Raw genomic sequence first — 21,545 nt, 5'->3', positions numbered from 1 at the left:
ATCTACGTATCATACAAACTCCATCACAGTAATAACGTTCCGAAGGAAACAATAAAAAATCTAAATTCGGACGCAAAGTACTGAAGAGATTTAACGCATAAAAGTTTTCTGTCTACAAGTATTGAGCAAACAATGTGTCGCCACAACCCATCAACGTGATCAAAATATAAGACATACGACTGTCACTGAAACCAACAATATGGTCTGATAAAGTTAGCAATATACATGATTAAACATAAAACACAACGAACACGAACTGAGCAGGTGAACACACACACACACACACACCTTACCGTTTCTTAACCAGAGTATATGGAAGGGCTTGAAATTACCGACCAAGTGGTTGTCACATCATCTCCCGCTCTAGTAATACACAACCATGCTAATCATCCTCCGGCAATCCCTACCAACCGTGCTAATAGACTCGTCATAAGCAGGTGTAAGATTAATCTGCGGTCCTGTGTACTCGTACACCGACGACGTGTCGTCCTGGTCAAACCAGTACGACTATCTACTCCAGGGTCGTCTGTAGTCGTGTGGGGATCTTAGGCGAAACTGTATTAGTGACGCTATTTGGAAGACAATGCATCTCACCAGCGACAGTGAGGGGGGCGGCATCAGTACATGCAGAATAGTGTTTCACTCCGCTACCAAGGGTCGCATCTCATATGGTCGAGCCATGCGAGCTCAGAGGAGACAGTGTAACACGGGGTGCTTCCCCCAGAGTAGAGTGCTTCCCCAGAGCTGAGAGCTTCTCCGATGACGTTTACGATCCTTCACAGTAACATTCATTGAATGTTATTCACCAGGTGTTGCGCATACCTGGTGAAGTATCTGTCCAGTCTACGATTCGTTACATCTGTGTCATTCTCACTGATACCTGAAGCAATGTGTCAGTTTGAAAAGAGGTCACAGCTCGTGTGTCTCATGAAACAGCCATTGGTTGACGGAGACAAAGTCATCAACCCTCTCTGGCACACCCGAGGCTCGTCTGTGATAGCCACGTCTTCAGAAAGAACCTCAATACGTCTTATCAACCTGTGATAAAGTAAACAGCTGAATAAGCTGTGGACTGTCTGCCTGCGCCGTGGGTCGAATCCTGGCTAGCCGACGAGTGACTCCGAAAGGGCGTCAAATGTCCAGGAGTTGGGCGAACAATCCATTCCAATGACACAGGGAAGTGACGTGGAACAGATGGAACAGGTCAACACCCACCACCTACGACAGATGGCCACAATACGTGAACCATGGAACAGTACTTCTGTCCATTTGCGAGTTACTACTCAACGAACTGCTCCGTGGGATGGATGGTTGAAGGTCTAGCCCAGTCAAGTGCCGTGGGTCGTTCAAATCGTCGACGTCAAAATATGATCACAAGCGAAAAGTTTTACCCATTTTCTTTAGATGTTAAGAGATAATTCTTAGATCAGACGTGCTCAGAATATATATATCGCCCGTAGCTCGGATGCGTGGGCAGGGAATAAGGGCTCTACTGTCATTTCTGATGGACGATGGCAACTTGATCACAGGATAAATCTATCATTACAATGTACATGATAAGTCTTTAAAGGGGATGACAGACGAATGCTATGGTCTTCATCGCGTCGTGATAAATGACTGTGTTGTGAGATTCCCTAATGAATCAACTTTAATCATGAGGATTTCCCTATAGTGCACGAGATGGTAGAGAGTGGGTTAATTTATGAGGGGTTGAGAAAACTCTTTCTTTGTGTGCTCAAAGGCAGTGCAATACTCTCTCTCTCTCTCTCTCTCTCTCTCTCTCTCTCTCTCTCTCTCTCTCTCTCTCTCTCTCTCATAAATAGTCATTGTTGACCAGAAATCGCGCATGTTCATGACTACGAAAGGACATAGATGTTTTGACTGTTTGAAATAAGAAAAAAAAAATCCTCCACTGTCGGTGTCAGACGACTACATGAACAGCAGGTGTGGGAAAAAAAAAACTGGTCATATGATAAAACTTACAAAAAATAAACATGTGTTCCAACAGAAAATACACAGACGAACTGCAAAGACAATGCCTTCAAACAAACCCTGAGAGAGTAAAGAGGGAAGCAAGATTTCGAAGGAAAAAAAAATTTCAACGAAACGCCGCTGCAAACACCTACGACTGAAAGGGTGATTTTCTGCTCCAATTCCCTTTATTGAGCAGCAGTTGGCGGGGAGAGGCAAGAGGAGGTGAAGGACATGGTGACGGACGTACCTGGGGCACCGTCAGTCACTCTGGGGGTACAAGGGAGGAGACGGAGGTGAGGTAGGGAGTGAGGGAGGGTAACGATGAACCGTCTGGACAGGGTACTTACCAGCTTCGCGACCGCCCTTGATGGAGAAGCCAAAGCCCTGGCCGGATTTGGAGTCCCTGTGGATGTTGAGCAGCCGGAAGCCTGGCCCGGGACAGCTCATCAACCCGGACAGTAGCACCTGCAGGTACACAGACGGACGTGATGTAGGGTAGGCTGCAATACACACACAGATAATTATCTTTTTATTGTTACCCGAGATGGCACGGGCAACTGGACGCCCTTATTAATACCATCTCATTAACGATATATATATATATATATATATATATATATATATATATATATATATATATATATATATATATATATCATACAAACCTCCAACAGCCAGGATCGAACCCGTGATCCCTGTGTAACAGGCGGGAGCGCTACCGCTAAACTATGATTGCCTGTTACACAGGGGTCCCGGGTTCGATCCTGGCTGTTGGAGGTTTGTATGTTCTATGAAGGTGCGCGTTCATATTCACTTTGTTCGTATATATATATATATATATATATATATATATATATATATATATATATATATATATATATATATATATCCTCGAGTCTAAGGCAGGTACCCAATTTATCGAATAATCCCCAAGGAAGATGAAAAGCTGTGTTGCTTGTGGACAGACTGCCGCAACCAGGATTCGAACATATCTGTTCGACCCCAGGCGGCCCCGTGAATGCGTCACGGTCAGCTAAACTAACCGCAACACCAATGCGGTCCTCACCATTATACAGCTTCAGTAAACCTTCAAAAGCTTCGATATCATAGCCCTCACCACTCTTTTATAATTATTTGACCTAAATGTCTTTAGGTGGCTTCAGCTTTGCACCAGAGCAATATGGTCCAACAATGAACATCAAACATTTACTTAAATGTATTCATTTGAACACTATAGAACATAACACTACACAAAACCATAAACAATCATAGAGATTCTGATAAGTTTGGAAAAACTTTTCTAAAACCAATAACATAATGCACGTGATGGACAAAATACTCTTGTAGATAGATTGAAAAGTCTCATAACATAGTTCAGCTGCTGCTGATCTCGACAAAAATGTTGATCGTAAAATCATGTATGCCAGCAATGTTGAACCATTAACAACGTTTAAAGGTGTCTGAGGAGACTTGGGAGTGGTGGATGGTTCGAGGTCGGGTCGGTGAAACTCAGCGACTGAGCAGGAAGCAGAGGTGTGGGATGAAGCGCTGTGTGATATGCAGTATGCACAGTGAGTCGCGTGAGATGCACAGAGGGAAGTGCAGGATGCTTATAAAGGAAAATTGCAGGAGGCATCATAAGAAATGCAGGATGCTTAGTGAGGTCAAGATGCATGTGCCGCGAGAAATGTAAGGATGCACAATGAGAAATATAGGATGCATAGTAAAAATCATGGGATGGGTTGTGAGGTACGAGGAAACACAGCGAGAATTATAGGATGCAATTTAAGAAATATAGGATTCATGGTGATATATGTAGAATGTATAGTGAGAAATATGGGATGCAATATCAATTATGCAGGATGCATAGTGAGAAATGTAGGATGCATATGCCGTGAGAAATGTAGGACGCATAGTGAGAAACAGAAGAAGCATAGTGAGAGGTGTTGGATGCACAGAAAAATACAAGATGCATGAATAAGAATTGTAGGATGTACAGCGAGAAATGCACGATGCATAGTTATGACAGCAACATGTACAGCGACGAATACTTTATGAATAACGATGAATCACGTATAGTAAGAAATGGAACATACACAGTGAGGAAGGCCACTCGTACAGTGAGGAATACATTGTACGTAGTGTGGAGTGTAACATGTACAGAAATTCACCATGAAGAATGAGGAAAGCAGCAGCCATAATGAGGAACGAAACATACGTAGTTGGGAAAGCAATACAAGCAGATTGCAATGCAACATACATGGCAAAGAATGCAGCATGCACCCTTAGAAATGTTGCATGATTACTGTTTTGCATGATTACTGTGCATTGTTGCCAATGTAAGGAATGCATGTGGTGTAGTCAGAGTTCAGCATGAAGTCTGGGGATCGAGTAGTGAAGAAAGTGTGGTACATGCCATGAGGGAACATAGTAAGGCTGTAGTATGGCTTCTTGGACCATAGACACGAGTGTAGGTGAACGTAGCACCAGTGTTGGTGGATGTAGCGTCAGTATTGATGAACGTAGCACGAGTAGTGGTGAACGTAACGTGAGTGTAGGTGAATGTATCAGGAGTGTTGATGAATGCAGCACTTGTGTTGGCGAGAACAACACGAATTGGCCAATGTGGCATGTGTTGGTGAATGTAACTTGAGAGTCGAGAATATGTTATGATTGTTGGAGAATGTAGCATGAGTATTGGTTAACGTAAACTTATTGGTGGGTGTTAATGTGTCATGAGCGTTGGCAAATGTATTAAGTGACGGTCAATGTAGTGGTGAATGTGGCATTGTTGCTGATGAAAGGTGCATAATGAACTCTGGTGAATGCAGCATGAGTGTTGATTAATGCTGCCTGGGCGATTATGAACGCAGCATGGATGGTTGTGAAAGTAGCATGGATGATTGTGAAAGCAGCATGGATGGTTGTGTAAGTAGCAGCAGTTTTGGCTTATATGGCATGGATGATGGCGAGAACGGTGTGGGTGTTGGGCAATGCAGCATGAGCGTTTGTGACTGCAGCATTTGTTGATGTTTGAGCAATAAGCCAGTCACATTTGTTGGGTAAGAGTAGAACAACAGAGCTTTGTGAAACGGAAAACGAATTTTGAGAGTACAGCTCACTAGTGACTAGTAAAGGTTACTTAAGGAAAGTATGTTATATTTGTTAATGCTTGTAAACAGCAAATCACTTTAGAACAATAATATGAAGCCGGTAATACTCAAAATATTAAAGTTATCACAAAAAAAATATTCATAAATCCCATTTTCTCAGGAATATACATATGTGACGTTTTCTATAAAGCGAGGGAATTCTGTTTCTTACCCACAAAAAAAAGTAGCTACACACTTATGCAATTCCAGTCTCACCTACATTATCTACGTCAAACTACTTCTGCATTCATGAGTACACAAAGGTCTCGTATGGCTGCATTGTTAATCCACTTTTGACCCGTCGACCGTCCGGGTTCATTAAGTCCGTCACAGTCAAATCATTACCACCAACTGAGAAATCTCGAACACCATCAAGCGTTCGCGATAATACCATTCAAAACCATACACCCTCACTGCAGAGACAGCTCTTGCAGAGCTCCCTTCGGACGGTGCCAATACAATCATTAACAAGTTAGCCGCCACATACACACACACACACCTGGCAAAGCTTATATGATATATATGATTTGTTACTAATACTAAGCATGAATCTATAGCGAGGGGAGGCTGCTGCTGCTGGACTTGCAAAGTGAGTGTTACATCAGAGAGGAATGGAGGATGAGCCAGGGACAGGGTCGAGGTGGATCACAGCAGCCTGAGAACCGTCCAGTCGTCCTCGACCGTTGTCGCCGCCCCGACTCCACGCCTCAGGATCACTAGAGAGGTGCACGTAGAGCAAGGATGTGTCACGGTATAAATGTGGGAAATCTAGAACTGAGTATGAGGCGCAGTGAGAGTTTACGTGCTGCCAAGCGAGATGTACGAGATGGAGTGAGTGCGAATCAGTGTGCTGAATGTTGAGTTCCTACGTGTATGTGATGCAAATAGAAAAAAAAAAAATACAAAGCCTGGATTGAGGGAGGGGTAAGTGACAAACACCGCAGTGCAGGTTCAACCGCGTCGCCATCACTAATCGTATGGGCATCGACCCATATCTAATGTATATGCCTAGAGCTTTACCGTGATAAGCGGGAGCAAGCAAATGGATAGCATAAGCAGGCTGCAGCAGGGCAAAGGACAAGCAGGAAAGCAGGCTGTTGCAGGGCAAAGGACAAGTAGGAAAGACTAGCAGGGCAAAGGACAAGCAGGCTGTTGCAAGGCAAAGGACACATTAAGTGTTGGTCTCACCTTTGATTTATGGTTTTTGACCTTCTTGCTGAGTTTATGGTGGTGGTGGTGGTGTTTGTGGTGGTCAGCATGGCGGGGAGGCGGCTGGGGGGGCTGTGGGGCTCCCTCCTGGATCGGGATGAACCCAAGCTGTCGGGACAGGCGAGAGGCGTTGTCAGGTCCCACGAGGCGAGGGGCGCCGCCTCCTATCCCTCCAGGTGGTGGTCCCGGCGGCATTGGACTCTGTACAGTGGCTGGGGGCGGCGGGGAGCCCGGTGGCTCGTGGGGAGGCACGGGAGAGGGTGGCGGGTCCCGCAGGGAGGCAGTTACAGGCTGGGGGGGCGGTGGGTCCTGCTCGTCATCTGGGTTTTCATACATGATGTAGGACTCCTGCAGACCCGAGTGTATCCTGCGCAGCGCAGCCTCCACGCTGGAGACGAGAGCCGCCAGTCGCTCCTCATCTTCTACGTCTAGATCAGGCCTCGGGGACGCGTCGCGGGGACCTCGAGGAAGCTTGTTGAAGTCCTGCGGCATGACGTACCCAGGGTAGTGAACGCCCCCGGGGTCCTGATCCCAGACAGGTGCCCCCTGCTGTGGTAAGCGTCGGTAACCCCGCCAGAGACACCTCCGTCACGACATCCTCAGTGGTCACCGAACGGGCGGCGGTCGTGAGGCCACCATTATACAGTGAGGTAGGGGCGGGGGCGCGCGTAGGCGGCGGGAAATTGTGGCCAGGGTTGTCCACAGACAAGTTGGTGAGGCTGTGGTGCAGGCCGGAGACCGGTTGGGGTGCCACGCCCCACAGACCTCGCCGCGGCCTCCCTCCCCCATCGCCAGCGACACTGGTGAAGGCCGTGAAGGGGTTATGCTGTGTTAGAGGCGGCGGCCTAGGGTTGTGTCCGGGTACAGGCCTAGGGTGGACTGGGACGGGGGGGTCCACGAGGGAGTCCTCCTGAATGGAGGGGGCGGAGCGGCTGCGGGCGGAGGACGCAGGCGGCCACACGGAGGGGAGGGCCCCCCGCAGGGCCGGCGGCGGGGGAGGTGGGACGTCGGTGAGGCCAAGTTGGTACAGCTCCCGCTCGATGTCATCGTTGTCGTGGTCCTGGAGGTGCGTCATGCTGGTCACTACCTGCCCCCCGCCACGCCCCCCCGCCCCATGGCTGCCTGGCGGGGGGGGTCACCTCCCGACCACGCCCGCGGGGCCTCACCGTCAACCCACGCTCGCGTATCCTCGCTCATACGCCGCCCACCGTAACCACGTCAACAACAACACCGCCTCATCAGCTCCCACGACCTGCAAGAAGAAAACATAAGTTCTGAGTTGTGATACATGAGAAGTGACACTACATACATGTGTTATAGAGTACAAAACGTACAACAAACGGAATCCTACGAGTGTAAAGCTCTTACCTTAATGAACAAATAAACTATCACAAACACGTAAACAAGAAATACCAAAATGGTGGAACAGATATGAACTGCCTGTTGTCAAGAAACGCTCGTTGTGCCTTTTGACTAAGGATGATAAATTGCATGAAATTGTATACAAACTTAAAAAGACTTACCTATCAGAGTAAATGTCAAAGTAAAGCAGAATACAAAAGTGAAATTATATGTCCTAAGGAAATCTGAAGTCATGGTTGAAGCAAGATTTGTGAATCGATTCACTGATTACAGAAACAGTGGCTCATCACAAGACAGAGACCGTGGGAAAAATCTTAAATGACTTAATCATCCGTACTTCCCCCAGAGACTACGTCTAATGTTCCAGACCCTGGTCCCGCTGGTGGTGGAGGAGAACATTCTGAACCATTATGACACATCAGATCACGATATACTAATCTGCATTTCACGGAATGAAAGTAAATAAAACGTCAACTTCTGATAAGTTTTATCCAAGATCAAAAGAAGGTAAAAAATAAGATATTCATTGCTAGTGTAGTACTTACTACAAGGACAGCTGTACAGGATGAGAGCTGGTGTAATACAGATATTCAAAAAGGATGACCCCTCCCCCCAAAGGAATTTTCACCCAATAAGCTTCATGTCAACCATTCAAAACAACTGCAAATCCTTTAGTGGATCTCAATGTTTGCCCATTCGCTGCGGATGGGGCGTATACGTCATGGTAATTCTCCTATTTTTCTTGTGGCAGAAGTGTATACAAGTATCAATTCCAGGATCGGTCACCGCTGCCTCGAAGCAATATATGGGGCAAATTCATGCTTGTAGTGGCATCCCCAGGCATTTGTTTCCACCAGGCACTACAGCCTAAACTTTATCCATATACCGGTCAGTGTATGTGGAGATGCGAAGGACCTTTGCACCTGATCTGTACCCTGACCTTCTGTACTAGTTTTCGATGCTATATCATTCTTACAATATAACAGACACTACAAAGCACTTGTTTATCATATATATATATATATATATATATATATATATATATATATATATATATATATGTGTGTGTGTGTGTGTGTGTGTGTGTGTGTGTGGCGTTAATGCCTTGATTAGAACATTCAGTCTGACGGTCTGGTAAATCAGTTTTGACACTGATAAACGCGGAGTTTTACAGATCGTTGCTCAACACGAAAAGCCAAGCTACTGCATAAATTCTGCTAAACAACAAGACGTGAACGAGGAAAAATTACCCTGGTGTACTTTCTCATGACCTCCTGGCCAAGTGAGCAGCGCGCCGTAGCGGTGATAAAGGCGAAGATAAGTCTTAGCCTTACAGGTCGAGCCTTCGGAATAACTTCGAAGAAAGTAATGTTCACTCTACAGTTCATTGGCAAATACAAAATGTAAGTAGTCATTATTCCCATGCCGGGCTAAACTACTAATTGAGGCAAACAACCATATAACTAATAACCAATATAGCGGGGTCAGACGTTCCAAACAAACTGTGAACAATTAAAAGCTGTCGCCTGAACGAATCGGCTAGTCCCTACCTAGAACCTTATGTTCACATTGGTGGGTCTCCACCTCGAACTTCATTTGAGCTATGGGCATCCTAAATGAGAAATGGAAACAGTTTGATAGAGGACTTATACGAAAAAGTCTACGAGAACCTGCTACATGACCTGTACTTGTTCAACTTCGAAAAATGAAAAAAAAGGTGGAGATGATTTCATTCACGTATTCAGAATCGCTCAAAGCCTTGACGGCTTCAATCGAAGCAGTTAAGCTTTCTTTCCAGTCAGATTTAACTCGTGGTAACAGATACAAAATCGTCAGTAAACGTTTTACTCCAAATGAAGCAAGCGTTCCGTTCAACAGGTGTGACAACACGACGGATCATATGACGCTAGCAGGCTTCCGTCAACATTTACTACCTCAAACTTACTCAACCGCTCTGAAGTTGGCGGCGTACAGCCTTACAGCTGACTCAACAAGAGTTCTAATAATGGAACTTGTTCGCAACGCAGTAACACCAGACTATTTCACAAGTTCTATACATAATTGCTAGAGAAAAGCATTTACTTTATGACAAATTCATTAATAGAAAATATAAAACAAGTATTGCATGTGTAACACGTATCCATCAACACGAAAACCTCTAAGAAATTCCGGTGCACTGGAAATAACAACACTGAACTTACAATAGTAGAATGTGGAGGGCAGAACAGAGCAGACATGGGTTATGACAACACACAGCTGACGGGGAAGGTGAGGAGGTGCTGGTCAAGCTGTGCTGCCTGTACACTCATCGCACCACAACAACCGTTCTGGTGACGACAACCTCCCTCCACCAGATCCCCGGCTAAAACTATTAGCAGTCTTGCCGAAGTTCGAACATTAAGTTGACCAGGAACCCGAACTTCAGTTCGAGATATTTCGAAAAGAATTTCGCGGTTCGACCCGGGGTTGGGTGGTTATCAACGAGGGAACTGCCTAAAGACTCGTGCCCGCTAGCCATTACCTCGACGATCTCCTACGCATGGTAAATATACACAAAATAAACAAGATAGACAAATGCACAACACAGATTGTTAACTTACTAGCAACTTACAATATCAATAAAAGTAGCGGAGAAAAAAATCAAAAACACACGCACCATAGATACGTTTACGGCAGACGTGAGAAATACTTTAACTCCTCCTCTGACATAATTTGCCTATCCGCTGTGATAGTTTAAAGTATCTCTCTCTCCATGACACCAGTTCACTTCCCTTACTCGTCAAATAATAAGCCTGATACCCTCTAGTATCACAATAACCATCAAAAGGACCCAGTTGTCTGTTACTGTTGGGAACTGCATCATTTTGGACGCTTTTGTGGCCGGACATGATCCACACAAACACTCGCTTCATTATGCAACCTAAATCCCCTGCACGGCACTCGCTCCCATACACATCCCCCCACCTCCGGCACGGCTCACTCATCCCCCGAACGTCGCACGGCCCATCACTCTCCCCAACCTCCACATTCTGCACTACCCTCCCTTGGAAGACTGAGGACATAGGGGAAGGAATACTGATCCATCCCACTCGACATGTGAGGGATAAGCATGACTGGCCTTGCTACCATCGCACTGTGATAGACATGACACTAGGCCCTAAAACTAAGGACGGAACTCAGGCAAGACGATATAGAAGTGATGCAGACTGGTCCCGCGGAGCATTTCTCCCATAACATGGTGTGCCACGATAAAGAGAAACAAGGTCTTCACAAAAGAACCAACAACCAGGTCATCAATATGCTTATCGTAAGCTGGAACAAGAGGGTTGCGAGGTACTGTATGCCAATAACAGAAACAGATGCCTCGATTGTCCACTCTGCTGTCTGATTGGGAAATCATCGTAACACAAGTGGCGGGGTCGGTGATAACACTGACCTCATTATACCATCAGAGACACAGTACTCGTTTGAAGCTGTACGTCCGACCTGACACTGTGTTAAAGCAGCTTCAGCAGTCACCTGAGGCAGAGGTGTGTGCCAACACTTCGTACCTGCCCGCTACCCTGAAGATGGCAATATCCTCCAGTCAGTACCTCCAGCAGCGAACTACCACGCTCAGGTGCCCGGCTGCAAGGCAGTGCGACAACACTAAATTTGGGGGAAATGATTCCTGGCTCTACTGGCTTACAGCCAGTCCCCTCAAACCTCCTTCAGACCATTAATTGCCACTGCAAATATGGATGTGAAACGCGGCGATGGGGATGCAGGAAGTCTGGACCAGTCCATACTCTTGCGTGCGTGGAATGCAAAGACACTGACTGTGGCATATTTTCTTATCCTGACACAGAAAATGGAACCTATATCGAACGCTGGGAGTTCAGTATTAGAGAGGTCGTCATGTTTTATCACCGATATCCTCTTTAATGATTCCCGGACACATGTGCGTTGCATGATGATAATTGATACACGTACAAAAAACATTCCTATGCTAATGATGTGCAATTCTTCCGACTATAATGCACAAGCTCTCGTGATTATAGTAATAATTTCAATGTATCATTGCATTCAATAAAAGGAACACTGTTTCTAATATATTATTAGCTTAACATGTCTGTTCTTTAGTTATGTTAATCACGCTATCAACTCTTTCTCCAAATGATCAAATATACAAGCAGGAATGAATAGCTCTTGTTGAAGAAAACGAACAAAAATATTTAGATCAGTCATATACACTGTATATATGTGAATCTTAAGGGTCTTACGTCCCTACTAACCCTTATAGTATATAGCGCCATTTGTTGACCAATATGTCCCATCTAAACAGCAGGTCTGACAGTATTCCACTGTTCGTATATTGCTGGACTCTTCGTTTGTTAGTTCGTGATGAAATTAGTGCGGGATGATAATATCATTAATCACCCTTCGAATAGGTAGCAGTATTTTTAAAGTTTCCAAATGTGGAGAAAAACATGGACGAACATAGAGAGAGAGAGAGAGAGAGAGAGAGAGAGAGAGAGAGAGAGAGAGAGAGAGAGAGAGAGAGAGAGAGAGAGAGAGAGGTGGAGGAGTAATGTGAATGTGAGTAATGGGAACTGATTACGTTCTGTTGGGCCCGGAAGCTGGCCAACCAGATACTGCAGGTGGGAAAATATAGAGTTTTTTTTTACATCGTTACATTGAATCGAGCCATAGCCTTGTGGTTTTGGCATTACTTTGAAGACACTAACTTTTACTTCTTATTACACCTAAGATTCATAGTCACATATCAGCCAATGAAACACCTGCTTGGTCCTGTTTTCCTCCGGTAATGTAATTTGTAATCGTAATCAATTAGAAACCTTTGGAATCGTAATTGTAATCGACTCCACGGGTGATGGAATCGTAACATATCTGCTACGTTGTGTAATACCATCTTTGCTCAACCCCATGATCCCTCCCTAACCACCAAGTCCATCAATCACCCACCAACCCAGACACGACCCCTCTCTACTCCCTCACCCTTTTGAATGACTCGGGTCTACGAGTCGATCCTCCCTGGGGTTCACACCGACTACACCAGCCAGGACTGAGGGCGAGTGTGCCTGGAGAGGGACCTGGACATACTGGAGAACATGCAGCATCGAGGAGGAGGAGGAGGAGGAAGGTAATGCCTCGAGGAGCGTGAGGTCCTTTTCCCTCCTTCCCTCTTGGATCTGAGGACGAATAAATCCTGTTGAAAACGAGGTCTTAGCGCCGCAATGGGTGACCTAATTCCGAGTGGCGATCTTCATTTTCTGTGAATACAGAAGCATCATAAGAAAATAAAAAGATATTACTTTGAGTTACACAGTGAAGATTGGTTCTTAGTTATTTGCACTGATCACAACGCGCTGTAAAAAAAAAAAAAACAGTACGAGTTGAGTAAATGAATGGAAATTATGAGGATTTTTAAGGTTAAGTGTTAATACGTATCGAGTTTAAAGTGTAATTATATGTTATCATATAGGAAAAAGATTACATTACGGCATTACTTCGAACCACTGAAATTAATCTGGAAAATACTTGCATCTGAAACTGGAATTTGGCACCTGAAACGTATTCAGGATCGATCGCGTCAGTTCTGAATGTTTCTTGGTAATGATTGAGGCCGTGAGTGGGACGGTCTAATTAAGTTCATTGGCGATCATCCGCTCAAACACGACAGAAAGACCCTTGGCTTTGATGGCGTGACCTCTCACCTTGCCATTAATGGTGAGGTCAGAAGCCAGGATATCAGGCTGAAGGGTCGTACCGTCATGCTGAAGGGTCGTACCGTCATGCTGAAGGGTCGTACCGTCTTGCTGATGAGTCGTACCGTCTTGCTGAAGGTGCAAGTGAAGCTCCTTAATCACTCAGTTAGTAGAGACCCAATTCTCAAATATTCAGTGGGCCAAAAGGAAGAGAATTTCTAGATACACTTTTGGGAGGTGAGTTTGAATGGAGAAAAACTGGAGGAAGTGAAGTGTTTTAGATATCTGGGAGTGGATCTGGCAGCGGATGGAACCATGGAAGCGGAAGTGGATCATACGGTGGGGGAGGGGGCGAAAATCCTGGGGGCCTTGAAGAATGTGTGGAAGTCGAGAACATTATCTCGGAAAGCAAAAATGGGTATGTTTGAAGGAATAGTGGTTCCAACAATGTTGTATGGTTGCGAGGCGTGGGCTATGGATAGAGTTGTGCGCAGGAGGATGGATGTGCTAGAAATGAGATGTTTGAGGACAATGTGTGGTGTGAGGTGGTTTGATCGAGTGAGTAACGTAAGGGTAAGAGAGATGTGTGGAAATAAAAAGAGCGTGGTTGAGAGAGCAGAAGAGGGTGTTTTGAAGTGGTTTGGGCACATGGAGAGGATGAGTGAGGAAAGATTGACCAAGAGGATATATGTGTCGGAGGTGGAGGGAACAAGGAGAAGAGGGAGACCAAATTGGAGGTGGAAAGATGGAGTGAAAAAGATTTTGTGTGATCGGGGCCTGAACATGCAGGAGGGTGAAAGGAGGGCAAGGAATAGAGTGAATTGGAGCGATGTGGTATACCGGGGTTGACGTGCTGTCAGTGGATTGAAGCAGGGCATGTGAAGCGTCTGGGGTAAACCATGGAAAGCTGTGTAGGTATGTATATTTGCGTGTGTGGACGTATGTATATACATGTGTATGGGGGGGGGGGGGGGGGTTGGGCCATTTCTTTCGTCTGTTTCCTTGCGCTACCTCGCAAACGCGGGAGACAGCGACAAAGTATAATAAAAAATAAAAAAAAATACTTTTGCGAGCGATACATTTTTCTTTCTTTTAATGTTCTTCAAATGAATGACCATAATTGTGAATAATAATTACATGGTGCTCCAAGAGACTCCTGGACGTTACCGAATTATCATATATATGTCATGGGGTGAGGACCATCTGACTGTGGGTCACTCGAGCATTTCCTGGAGGAGGGAGTGTGAGTGGTCTATTATGCTTCGTCTGTACCGTCGCTTTACCCATTTCCCTTTAGCTCTTCACTTCTATGCTCTCTTGACCTTCCCACGCCTCTCCCTCTCTCTCCCCCTTTCCCTGCCATCCGTCTTTCTATCTAATATCCGCTTTCTTTTACTTTCCCTTGTTTCTGTAGCCCCCTTTCCCCGCTTCTTTCTTCCCTGCTGTTATTTCTCTTCCACCTCCTCCTCCTCCTCCTCCCACTTCTCTCCCCTCATCCCCTCCCCACTTCACCCGTTCCCTATAATCACCTCCTTCTCTTTCTCTCTTTCTTAATTTTCCTCTTGTCTCATCGTCCGCTCCTCTGTCTCCCTCTCTCCAGTCATTCACATCCTTCGTCCGTCTTCTTGCAGTCCTCTCTATCTCTTTCTCTCTCTTCCCCCACCTCCCTAACACCCTCTCCCTCAGCTGGACTTAGGTTGGAGAACGAGTGGAGGAGAGGCTTTCATTAAAACTGCTAATTGGAGTTGCGAAAACCCATTCCCAAAGTTGTGGGAGTTTGCCGTTTTCTACATCAAGGTTAGCCTAACCCCTTTTGTATGAGTATTGGAATATTTTGCTCAATACCCATCACTTTCATCCACCTCGATAGAAAACGATGGTGACAGCGTTGGTGTAGAGAATTCAGTCTACGGTCGATTCCTTTGGTAAGTACTTAATGTAATGAGTTACCTGTGAGATGATCCCCCTCATGGAGGCATTCTAAATGTGGCTTCCCGGGGATCTATGAGGAAAAGTCCACACCAGCTGTTGCACCAGCCGAGAGACGAGATGCAAGTGATGATACCGAAGCTCTTCAACAGTGTAAGTAGAATGATAACCATCACTATTATGATGACTGACGTAAGAACGAGTCTTCGTTGACGTAATAATCTTTAGTATAACACGAGTTCGACGACAAGAACTGACCATTTATGGTCCTGTTCTCATATTCTATATTTGATATATCTTTTCACATAACATGAAGATGGATTTCTCTTGGCAACCAAGGATGTTCGTGTGTAAAAATATATGTAAATAAAAAGATTGTTTGAATAAACACATGACGGTTTACTGGACTCAAGCAGCCACTTGGCTGAAAATACACAGTTGAGGTACGACACATATCACAGAACTGGGAGGTCATAATAGTTACTAACGTACTAATTCATAAGCTTACGATTAGACTCAGCTGGATACTTCCACACTTTGGATAAGTACATGGATGAGGTACATCTAGATAGAGAGGGTGGCAGATATGCAAGGGCGTTTACAGAGTAAACATTACAGTTTACACAATATGAACTTCACTGAACATTAGTAAACATTACAGTTTACACAATATGAACTTCACTGAACATTAAGTGATAAATGTAGTAATACCGTTGCTGACATAACACACAGCCTAACAGAAAACTGAGCTGTTCACTTGCACAGCTATGCACATCTTCACAGATTATTTCTGCAGTGTTAGGTATAGAACTGTTCTTATATGTCTGTACGAGCTCTGATCGCAACAAGTCGATTGTGGTGAAGAACGACGGTCTGTGGAGGAGGGGCGTCTGGATGGTGGAGGGGGTCTCTGTGACGGGGGTTGTGTCAACAGTTTATTGCCAAACTGCCGTATGAGCTGCCGGCATCATCACCCTCCATGACCAGGGTTGTCAAAAGACCACAAGTTTGTGATCGAGAAGCTACGAATCCCAGTTCGTTCTATATGCTGAAGGACGAGACGAAACGTTCAGTCTTGTGTGGTAAAGAAGCGCAGGGGAGCACCATCAGCTCGGTCCATTGTGAGGCGAAGTTAAGCATGCGTCAGTGACTGGAGTGAGCATTGTACCTCCAATCGTAAATTACCACGAGTGGAGAGTGGCTCAGTCTGAGCCTCTCGTAACTTCATGGTCAAGTCAATGGACATGCCAACATGGTCGAGAGTTTTATCGTCGTGTTCAAAGGTCGTCTCGTCTTGTTTGATGAGGACATTAGCTTATCATCAGGTACACAAGCGTAGTGATCTGCTGATGAGTCGCATCTCAAATGACGAGTCCAGCACCAAGCACATGTACACGAACGATACCGCTTCATCACCCACCATTATGCGCGAGTGAACATAATGCTCTCGTACAACAGCAAGTGCACACACTAACGTACACCCACAACATGCACGCAAACACCTCTGAAAAGACACTCGCGCACTCACATGTAAGAAAATTCTTACACACACACACACACACACACACACACACACACACACACACACACACATGTGGTGTGGTGGTTAGCGTTACTGACTATGAGTTAGCACGAATCCAAGACGTGGCAAGCTCCCACGCCCTTCATAGGTGTTCATCTTCCCATCGAGGTTCGTCGATAAATGAGTAGGGTGGTTCATTCTGGTATGTGTGTGTGTGTGTGTGTGTGTGTGTGTGTGTACACAAGCACATATATGGTCAAGCGACAGGAAAACGACGAGGTTACAACTCTTTCCCCACGTAGCACACCGGTAGTACTCACAGGTAACCACACTCACAAAGTTCAGAACAAATGTGCAGTTTTAAAACAGCGCTTGGCTCTTCCAATCCCTCGTTTTCTGTTCACATGTAATGGAATTCCTGGAGAACCAATAAAATTCTTAAGTCCATTACGAAGGCTCTCGTATCGCTGGCTGCACACAACAGTAGTTAGTTTGTGTGGTGCGCTCGATCCTCTCTGAGGATGGAGTGGATTAAAGGTGTTACTCGTGGGAGACTGAAAATAGTGGAAGCCATTCTCGGCGTCCATGTTATAATGCTCGAGATAAAACAACTCTCGCGAGTCTATTTTAAGTGTCGTTCATTTGTATTATATATATATATATATATATCACGCTAAAGTTATTCATTCCCCTTTGGTTTGTTTTCTGTCTTTCTTTCAATAATATCCTATCCCACATTTTTCTATTCTCCCTTAATCATCTTAATATTCCTCTTACTCTCGGATCATCTCCTAATCTTCCTCTTATCCTCGGACCATCTAATCTTCCACTTCTTCTCGGACCATCTCCAAAGCTTCCTCTTCTCGGGCCATCTCCAAATCTTCCTCTTCTCCTCGGACCATCTCCAAATCTTCCTCTTCTCCTCGGACCATCTCCAAATCTTCCTCTTCTCCTCGGACCATCTCCAAATCTTCCACTTCTTCTCGGACCATCTCCTAATCTTCCTCTTCTCCTCGGACCATCTCCAAATCTTCCTCTTCTCGGACCATCTCCAAATCTTCCTCTTCTCCTCGGACCATCTCCAAATCTTCCTCTTCTCTTCGGACCATCATCTTATTTACTTTCCTTACTTCGTCTTTGTTCAGCCTGGCCATATGAGGTCAGCACCAGCCGGGGGGTTCGCCTGCGCTGGCCACTGCCTGGCCCAGCCCAGCCTACCCTCCTCCCACACTGTCACGTGATATATATAACCCCGCGGTATCTTTCCAGGAGCAAATTGCGTCCCCTGTTCCACAAATCCAGTTTTCACGAAGACCCTCGCACCAAACATGTCCGTTAATTAACAGTCAAACACATTTTATAAACAGGTACATGTTGAAATTGCTGTGGGATCGGGTGGGGGTGAAGAGAATGCTCTGCTCCCTGTTATTCAATAAATTCATCTTTGTCAGATTAATTGGATTATATCAGTGAACGATCATTCAGCCTGTGGGAGTAAATTGATTAATTACGAGTTATTGTTCTATAATTGTTACTCCATTTTTCTTTGAAGTTCTATATTTCATTTCATTTTTGGGTTTAAGTTGAACGAAATTCACTCATATTTCTTGGGAGTTAATGAAGAGTTAAACGCACGCACATAACTGCTATCGAAATGTTGTATACAATACATGAACCGAATTCGTAACTTCGATGCTCTTGATTGTTGTTCTATTCAAGCAATTTTCTGGATTTAATGGCTACACGTTGCTGAATGGTCGTTAAGTTGGGCAGAAAACTATCACATGACAAAGTAGTGTCTTGTACGCAAGTGCGTATACAGTCGGTACCAAACCTTCCTTTCCATGTCGGAGATTAAAGATTTGGAAACCCGAGGTAGCGATATATACAACACAGCTGCTCATTAATGAGTACAGATACACTCAAGATGTTACAGAACTACTATCCTATCTCTAACAAAGATAAGGCTACGAACTCAGGATGCAACAGCTGTCCTCCAGCAGACAACCTCGTCTTTTCACTCACTCCTATAACTTCTGAGTGTATCTCCAGCGCAGAAATAACTAACCAGAACTGAGGGCCATCACCTCGAGCTGCAGCGGTGACGGTGGGTTTTGCTCGTCACAGAGATCTCTTCACAAGAAGCGTCGCAGCAGCAGCTCACACTCCATGAGTAAGAGAACTCAAGTCTACTCAAACCCGACAGATCGGGAAAGCGTTCTGAGCGTTACCCCCATGCACGTATGGAAGGATGGTGGCACACTGCTATGGTGCTATAAACGTGTCATTTCACTGTGACCAATATTACTGGGAGTTTTGCGATCCTGGAAGATGCTGACGATAAAGGAAAAGTCTTAGAACAGCCAGTCACTGAGCAGAGGGACCTTGGTTTTTCATATATGTGTTCATCAGTCAACGCAGAGACTATGGTATCGAAGGGGGAAAAAAGGACCTCATATCACTTACCAAGCTCGGCAACAATCTTATCAGACAGGGAAGGCGCTGATTTGCCACTTCCAGCTCCACAGCGTCGTGATCCTGCGAGAGGGTGTTAACTGTGTCCTTTGGTCACGCCCACGACCCACGGAATTATGTGGCTAGTGCTAACGGCGAGGCGATGGGCTATACCAGTACGGATAACCTGTATAGGCTAAGCCAAGCCACGAGAGGAGAGATGGCATGCGACATCATGTACTCACACCATGAGAAGCACCAGCTGGTATGAGACAGGCTCCCTTTGTGTGTAACACGGTTCGCTCAATCACTGCAGACGGTACTTCTTTAATGACATTGACTTAGTGTCTTTCCTCGATGTCCTGTTTGACCATCCTGGGAGGTAATATCGTCAGCGAGCGAATTCAGGAAGTTGCTTGCTTGTGTGCTCTTGATGAAAATGTAATCTTGGAGAGCTTCAGCCATCATCTCAAAAGAAGTAACACCGAAGATAGGCTAATAGGGCGACCTGGGTGGCTGTACAGGATGCCAGTTCCACCTTCGTTGATCGCATGTGCTGTTTGTTCCCACTGGAACGTGTTTAAAAAGAGGTTTGAGGCCTTCTCAAGAATGTGTGTGTGTGTGTGTGTGTGTGTGTGTGTGTGTGTGTGTGTGTAGTATTCACTTTGCTCCTCATAAAGAATGGAAAGCATTTCAGACATCAGATTAATCAATGAATAATGAAAAACCCTATGAGCTAAGGTGTCGATATAACCGAGAGGTGATGACAGACTTCTGCATGAGGTTCATTTGCCTTCTTCTCCAGAGAGGTGTTGATGGCCCACTGTCCTAGGGACACACGGAGCAGGACGCTGTCTTCAGAATGGTGTGCTAGCCACTGAAGAATACACTGTCGATGACAACGGCAGCTACATGGGCTGAAAGTGATAACTTCCACTGGGAAATAATTCCAAGTTGGCGTGGAAAACGGTAAAATGTTACCTTTAATATCAAAAGGTTGCGATATGCGGAAGAAAACACTCTACCACAGTTGCTGTTCAGCCAGCTATGTAGCGCTTCACACTCCTTTCTCTATTTCCTTTGCCTCATTTTACTAAGCCACTTTAGCGAAAGCTCTACCTCGCCCAGTTGAGTTCACATAACCGTCGAGTTAAAACGCCAGTGTACACTTGGCAGTGGTCTGTCTCCTCACGCATTACGAACACCTAACAGCAAAAACGTAGAGAGCGGCTGCATAATGAGATGGTGTGAGCAAAAGTGTTCATCTTGGTTCACATAACATCCCGCGAGGCTCTGTTGCTGATGCCAGCACGATGTTAGAGCAACAGGTATAATTCGAAGACGAAGTAGATCGTAAAAACAGTGTATGAAGAGTGATACTAGGCAGATGGAGATAACTGTAGACCGAAGTGAAAGCGGAGGTTTACAATGGCTGGTGCTTAGTAAGAGAGACAAACAAATGAGAGAGAGAGAGAGAGAGAGAGAGAGAGAGAGAGAGAGAGAGAGAGAGAGAGAGAGAGAGAGTAATAGATGCATGTAATCTTTGTAGGTAGGGTGAAATATTTCGCTGATGAGCAATACGAACAGGAATGAGGAGAAAATGGAGAATAATAAGAAAATGTGTCACTGTAGGCAACTGGGGATATATGAGAGAAATGAAAATGGTGAAAGCCAGTTAGAATTGTTTGCCAAATACAATTTCTGTCACACAGTGCCATTTTCAGGCATGCCTTAACCCCACGTGAATTCATGGCACACACATCGTGATAGCCGTGCAACAGTTCGATCCTTTATTGCGGATTTTTTAGTTGAAGGAAATGTTTAAATGAATATCTAAGTCACAGAATAGAGAATAGATGGATGGTTAAACCTCTTACAGGAAGAGAACGCACAAGTAAAGTGATGGAAGACTGTAACACAATATTGATCCAGATAAAGTGGGAGAAAAGACGGTGAGTACTTTTGTTTATTACATCGTCAGACAGAGTGGGGGAGATACAAGGGTTGAGGTCCTTGTAGGAAAAGAGGTAGCAGTGAGGCGGGGCTTCATTAATCCCCGTGAAGAGCAGTTAGGCACTAATCATGTGACCTGACGCATGACTTTCCTCTCCTTACATGGTGTGTGGACACGGTCATTGTGGTAGACACTTCGTCATAATTATTTCAGCTAACAGCGGCCCCTTACATATCTACGCCCATAGTATATATATATATATATATATATATATATATATA

At 45.2% G+C, this 21,545-nt stretch overlaps 1 protein-coding gene across 1 annotated transcript in view; it reads right to left on the bottom strand.

Annotated features, from left to right (window-relative positions):
• Positions 1 to 21,545, bottom strand: part of LOC139766738 (uncharacterized) — a 1,106,342-nt gene that overhangs the window by 865,613 nt on the left and 219,184 nt on the right. The window contains 3 exon segments of the mRNA XM_071695663.1: positions 2,322 to 2,439; positions 6,315 to 6,873; positions 6,875 to 7,587. Coding sequence (XP_071551764.1) covers positions 2,322 to 2,439; positions 6,315 to 6,873; positions 6,875 to 7,410 — 1,213 coding nt within the window. The 5' untranslated portion in view covers positions 7,411 to 7,587.

This window comes from Panulirus ornatus, chromosome 4 (assembly GCF_036320965.1).
Source record: "Panulirus ornatus isolate Po-2019 chromosome 4, ASM3632096v1, whole genome shotgun sequence".
Taxonomy (NCBI): domain Eukaryota; kingdom Metazoa; phylum Arthropoda; class Malacostraca; order Decapoda; family Palinuridae; genus Panulirus; species Panulirus ornatus.
The sequence above is the reverse complement of the archived record's forward strand: the minus strand, read 5'-3'. Positions and strand labels throughout refer to the sequence as shown.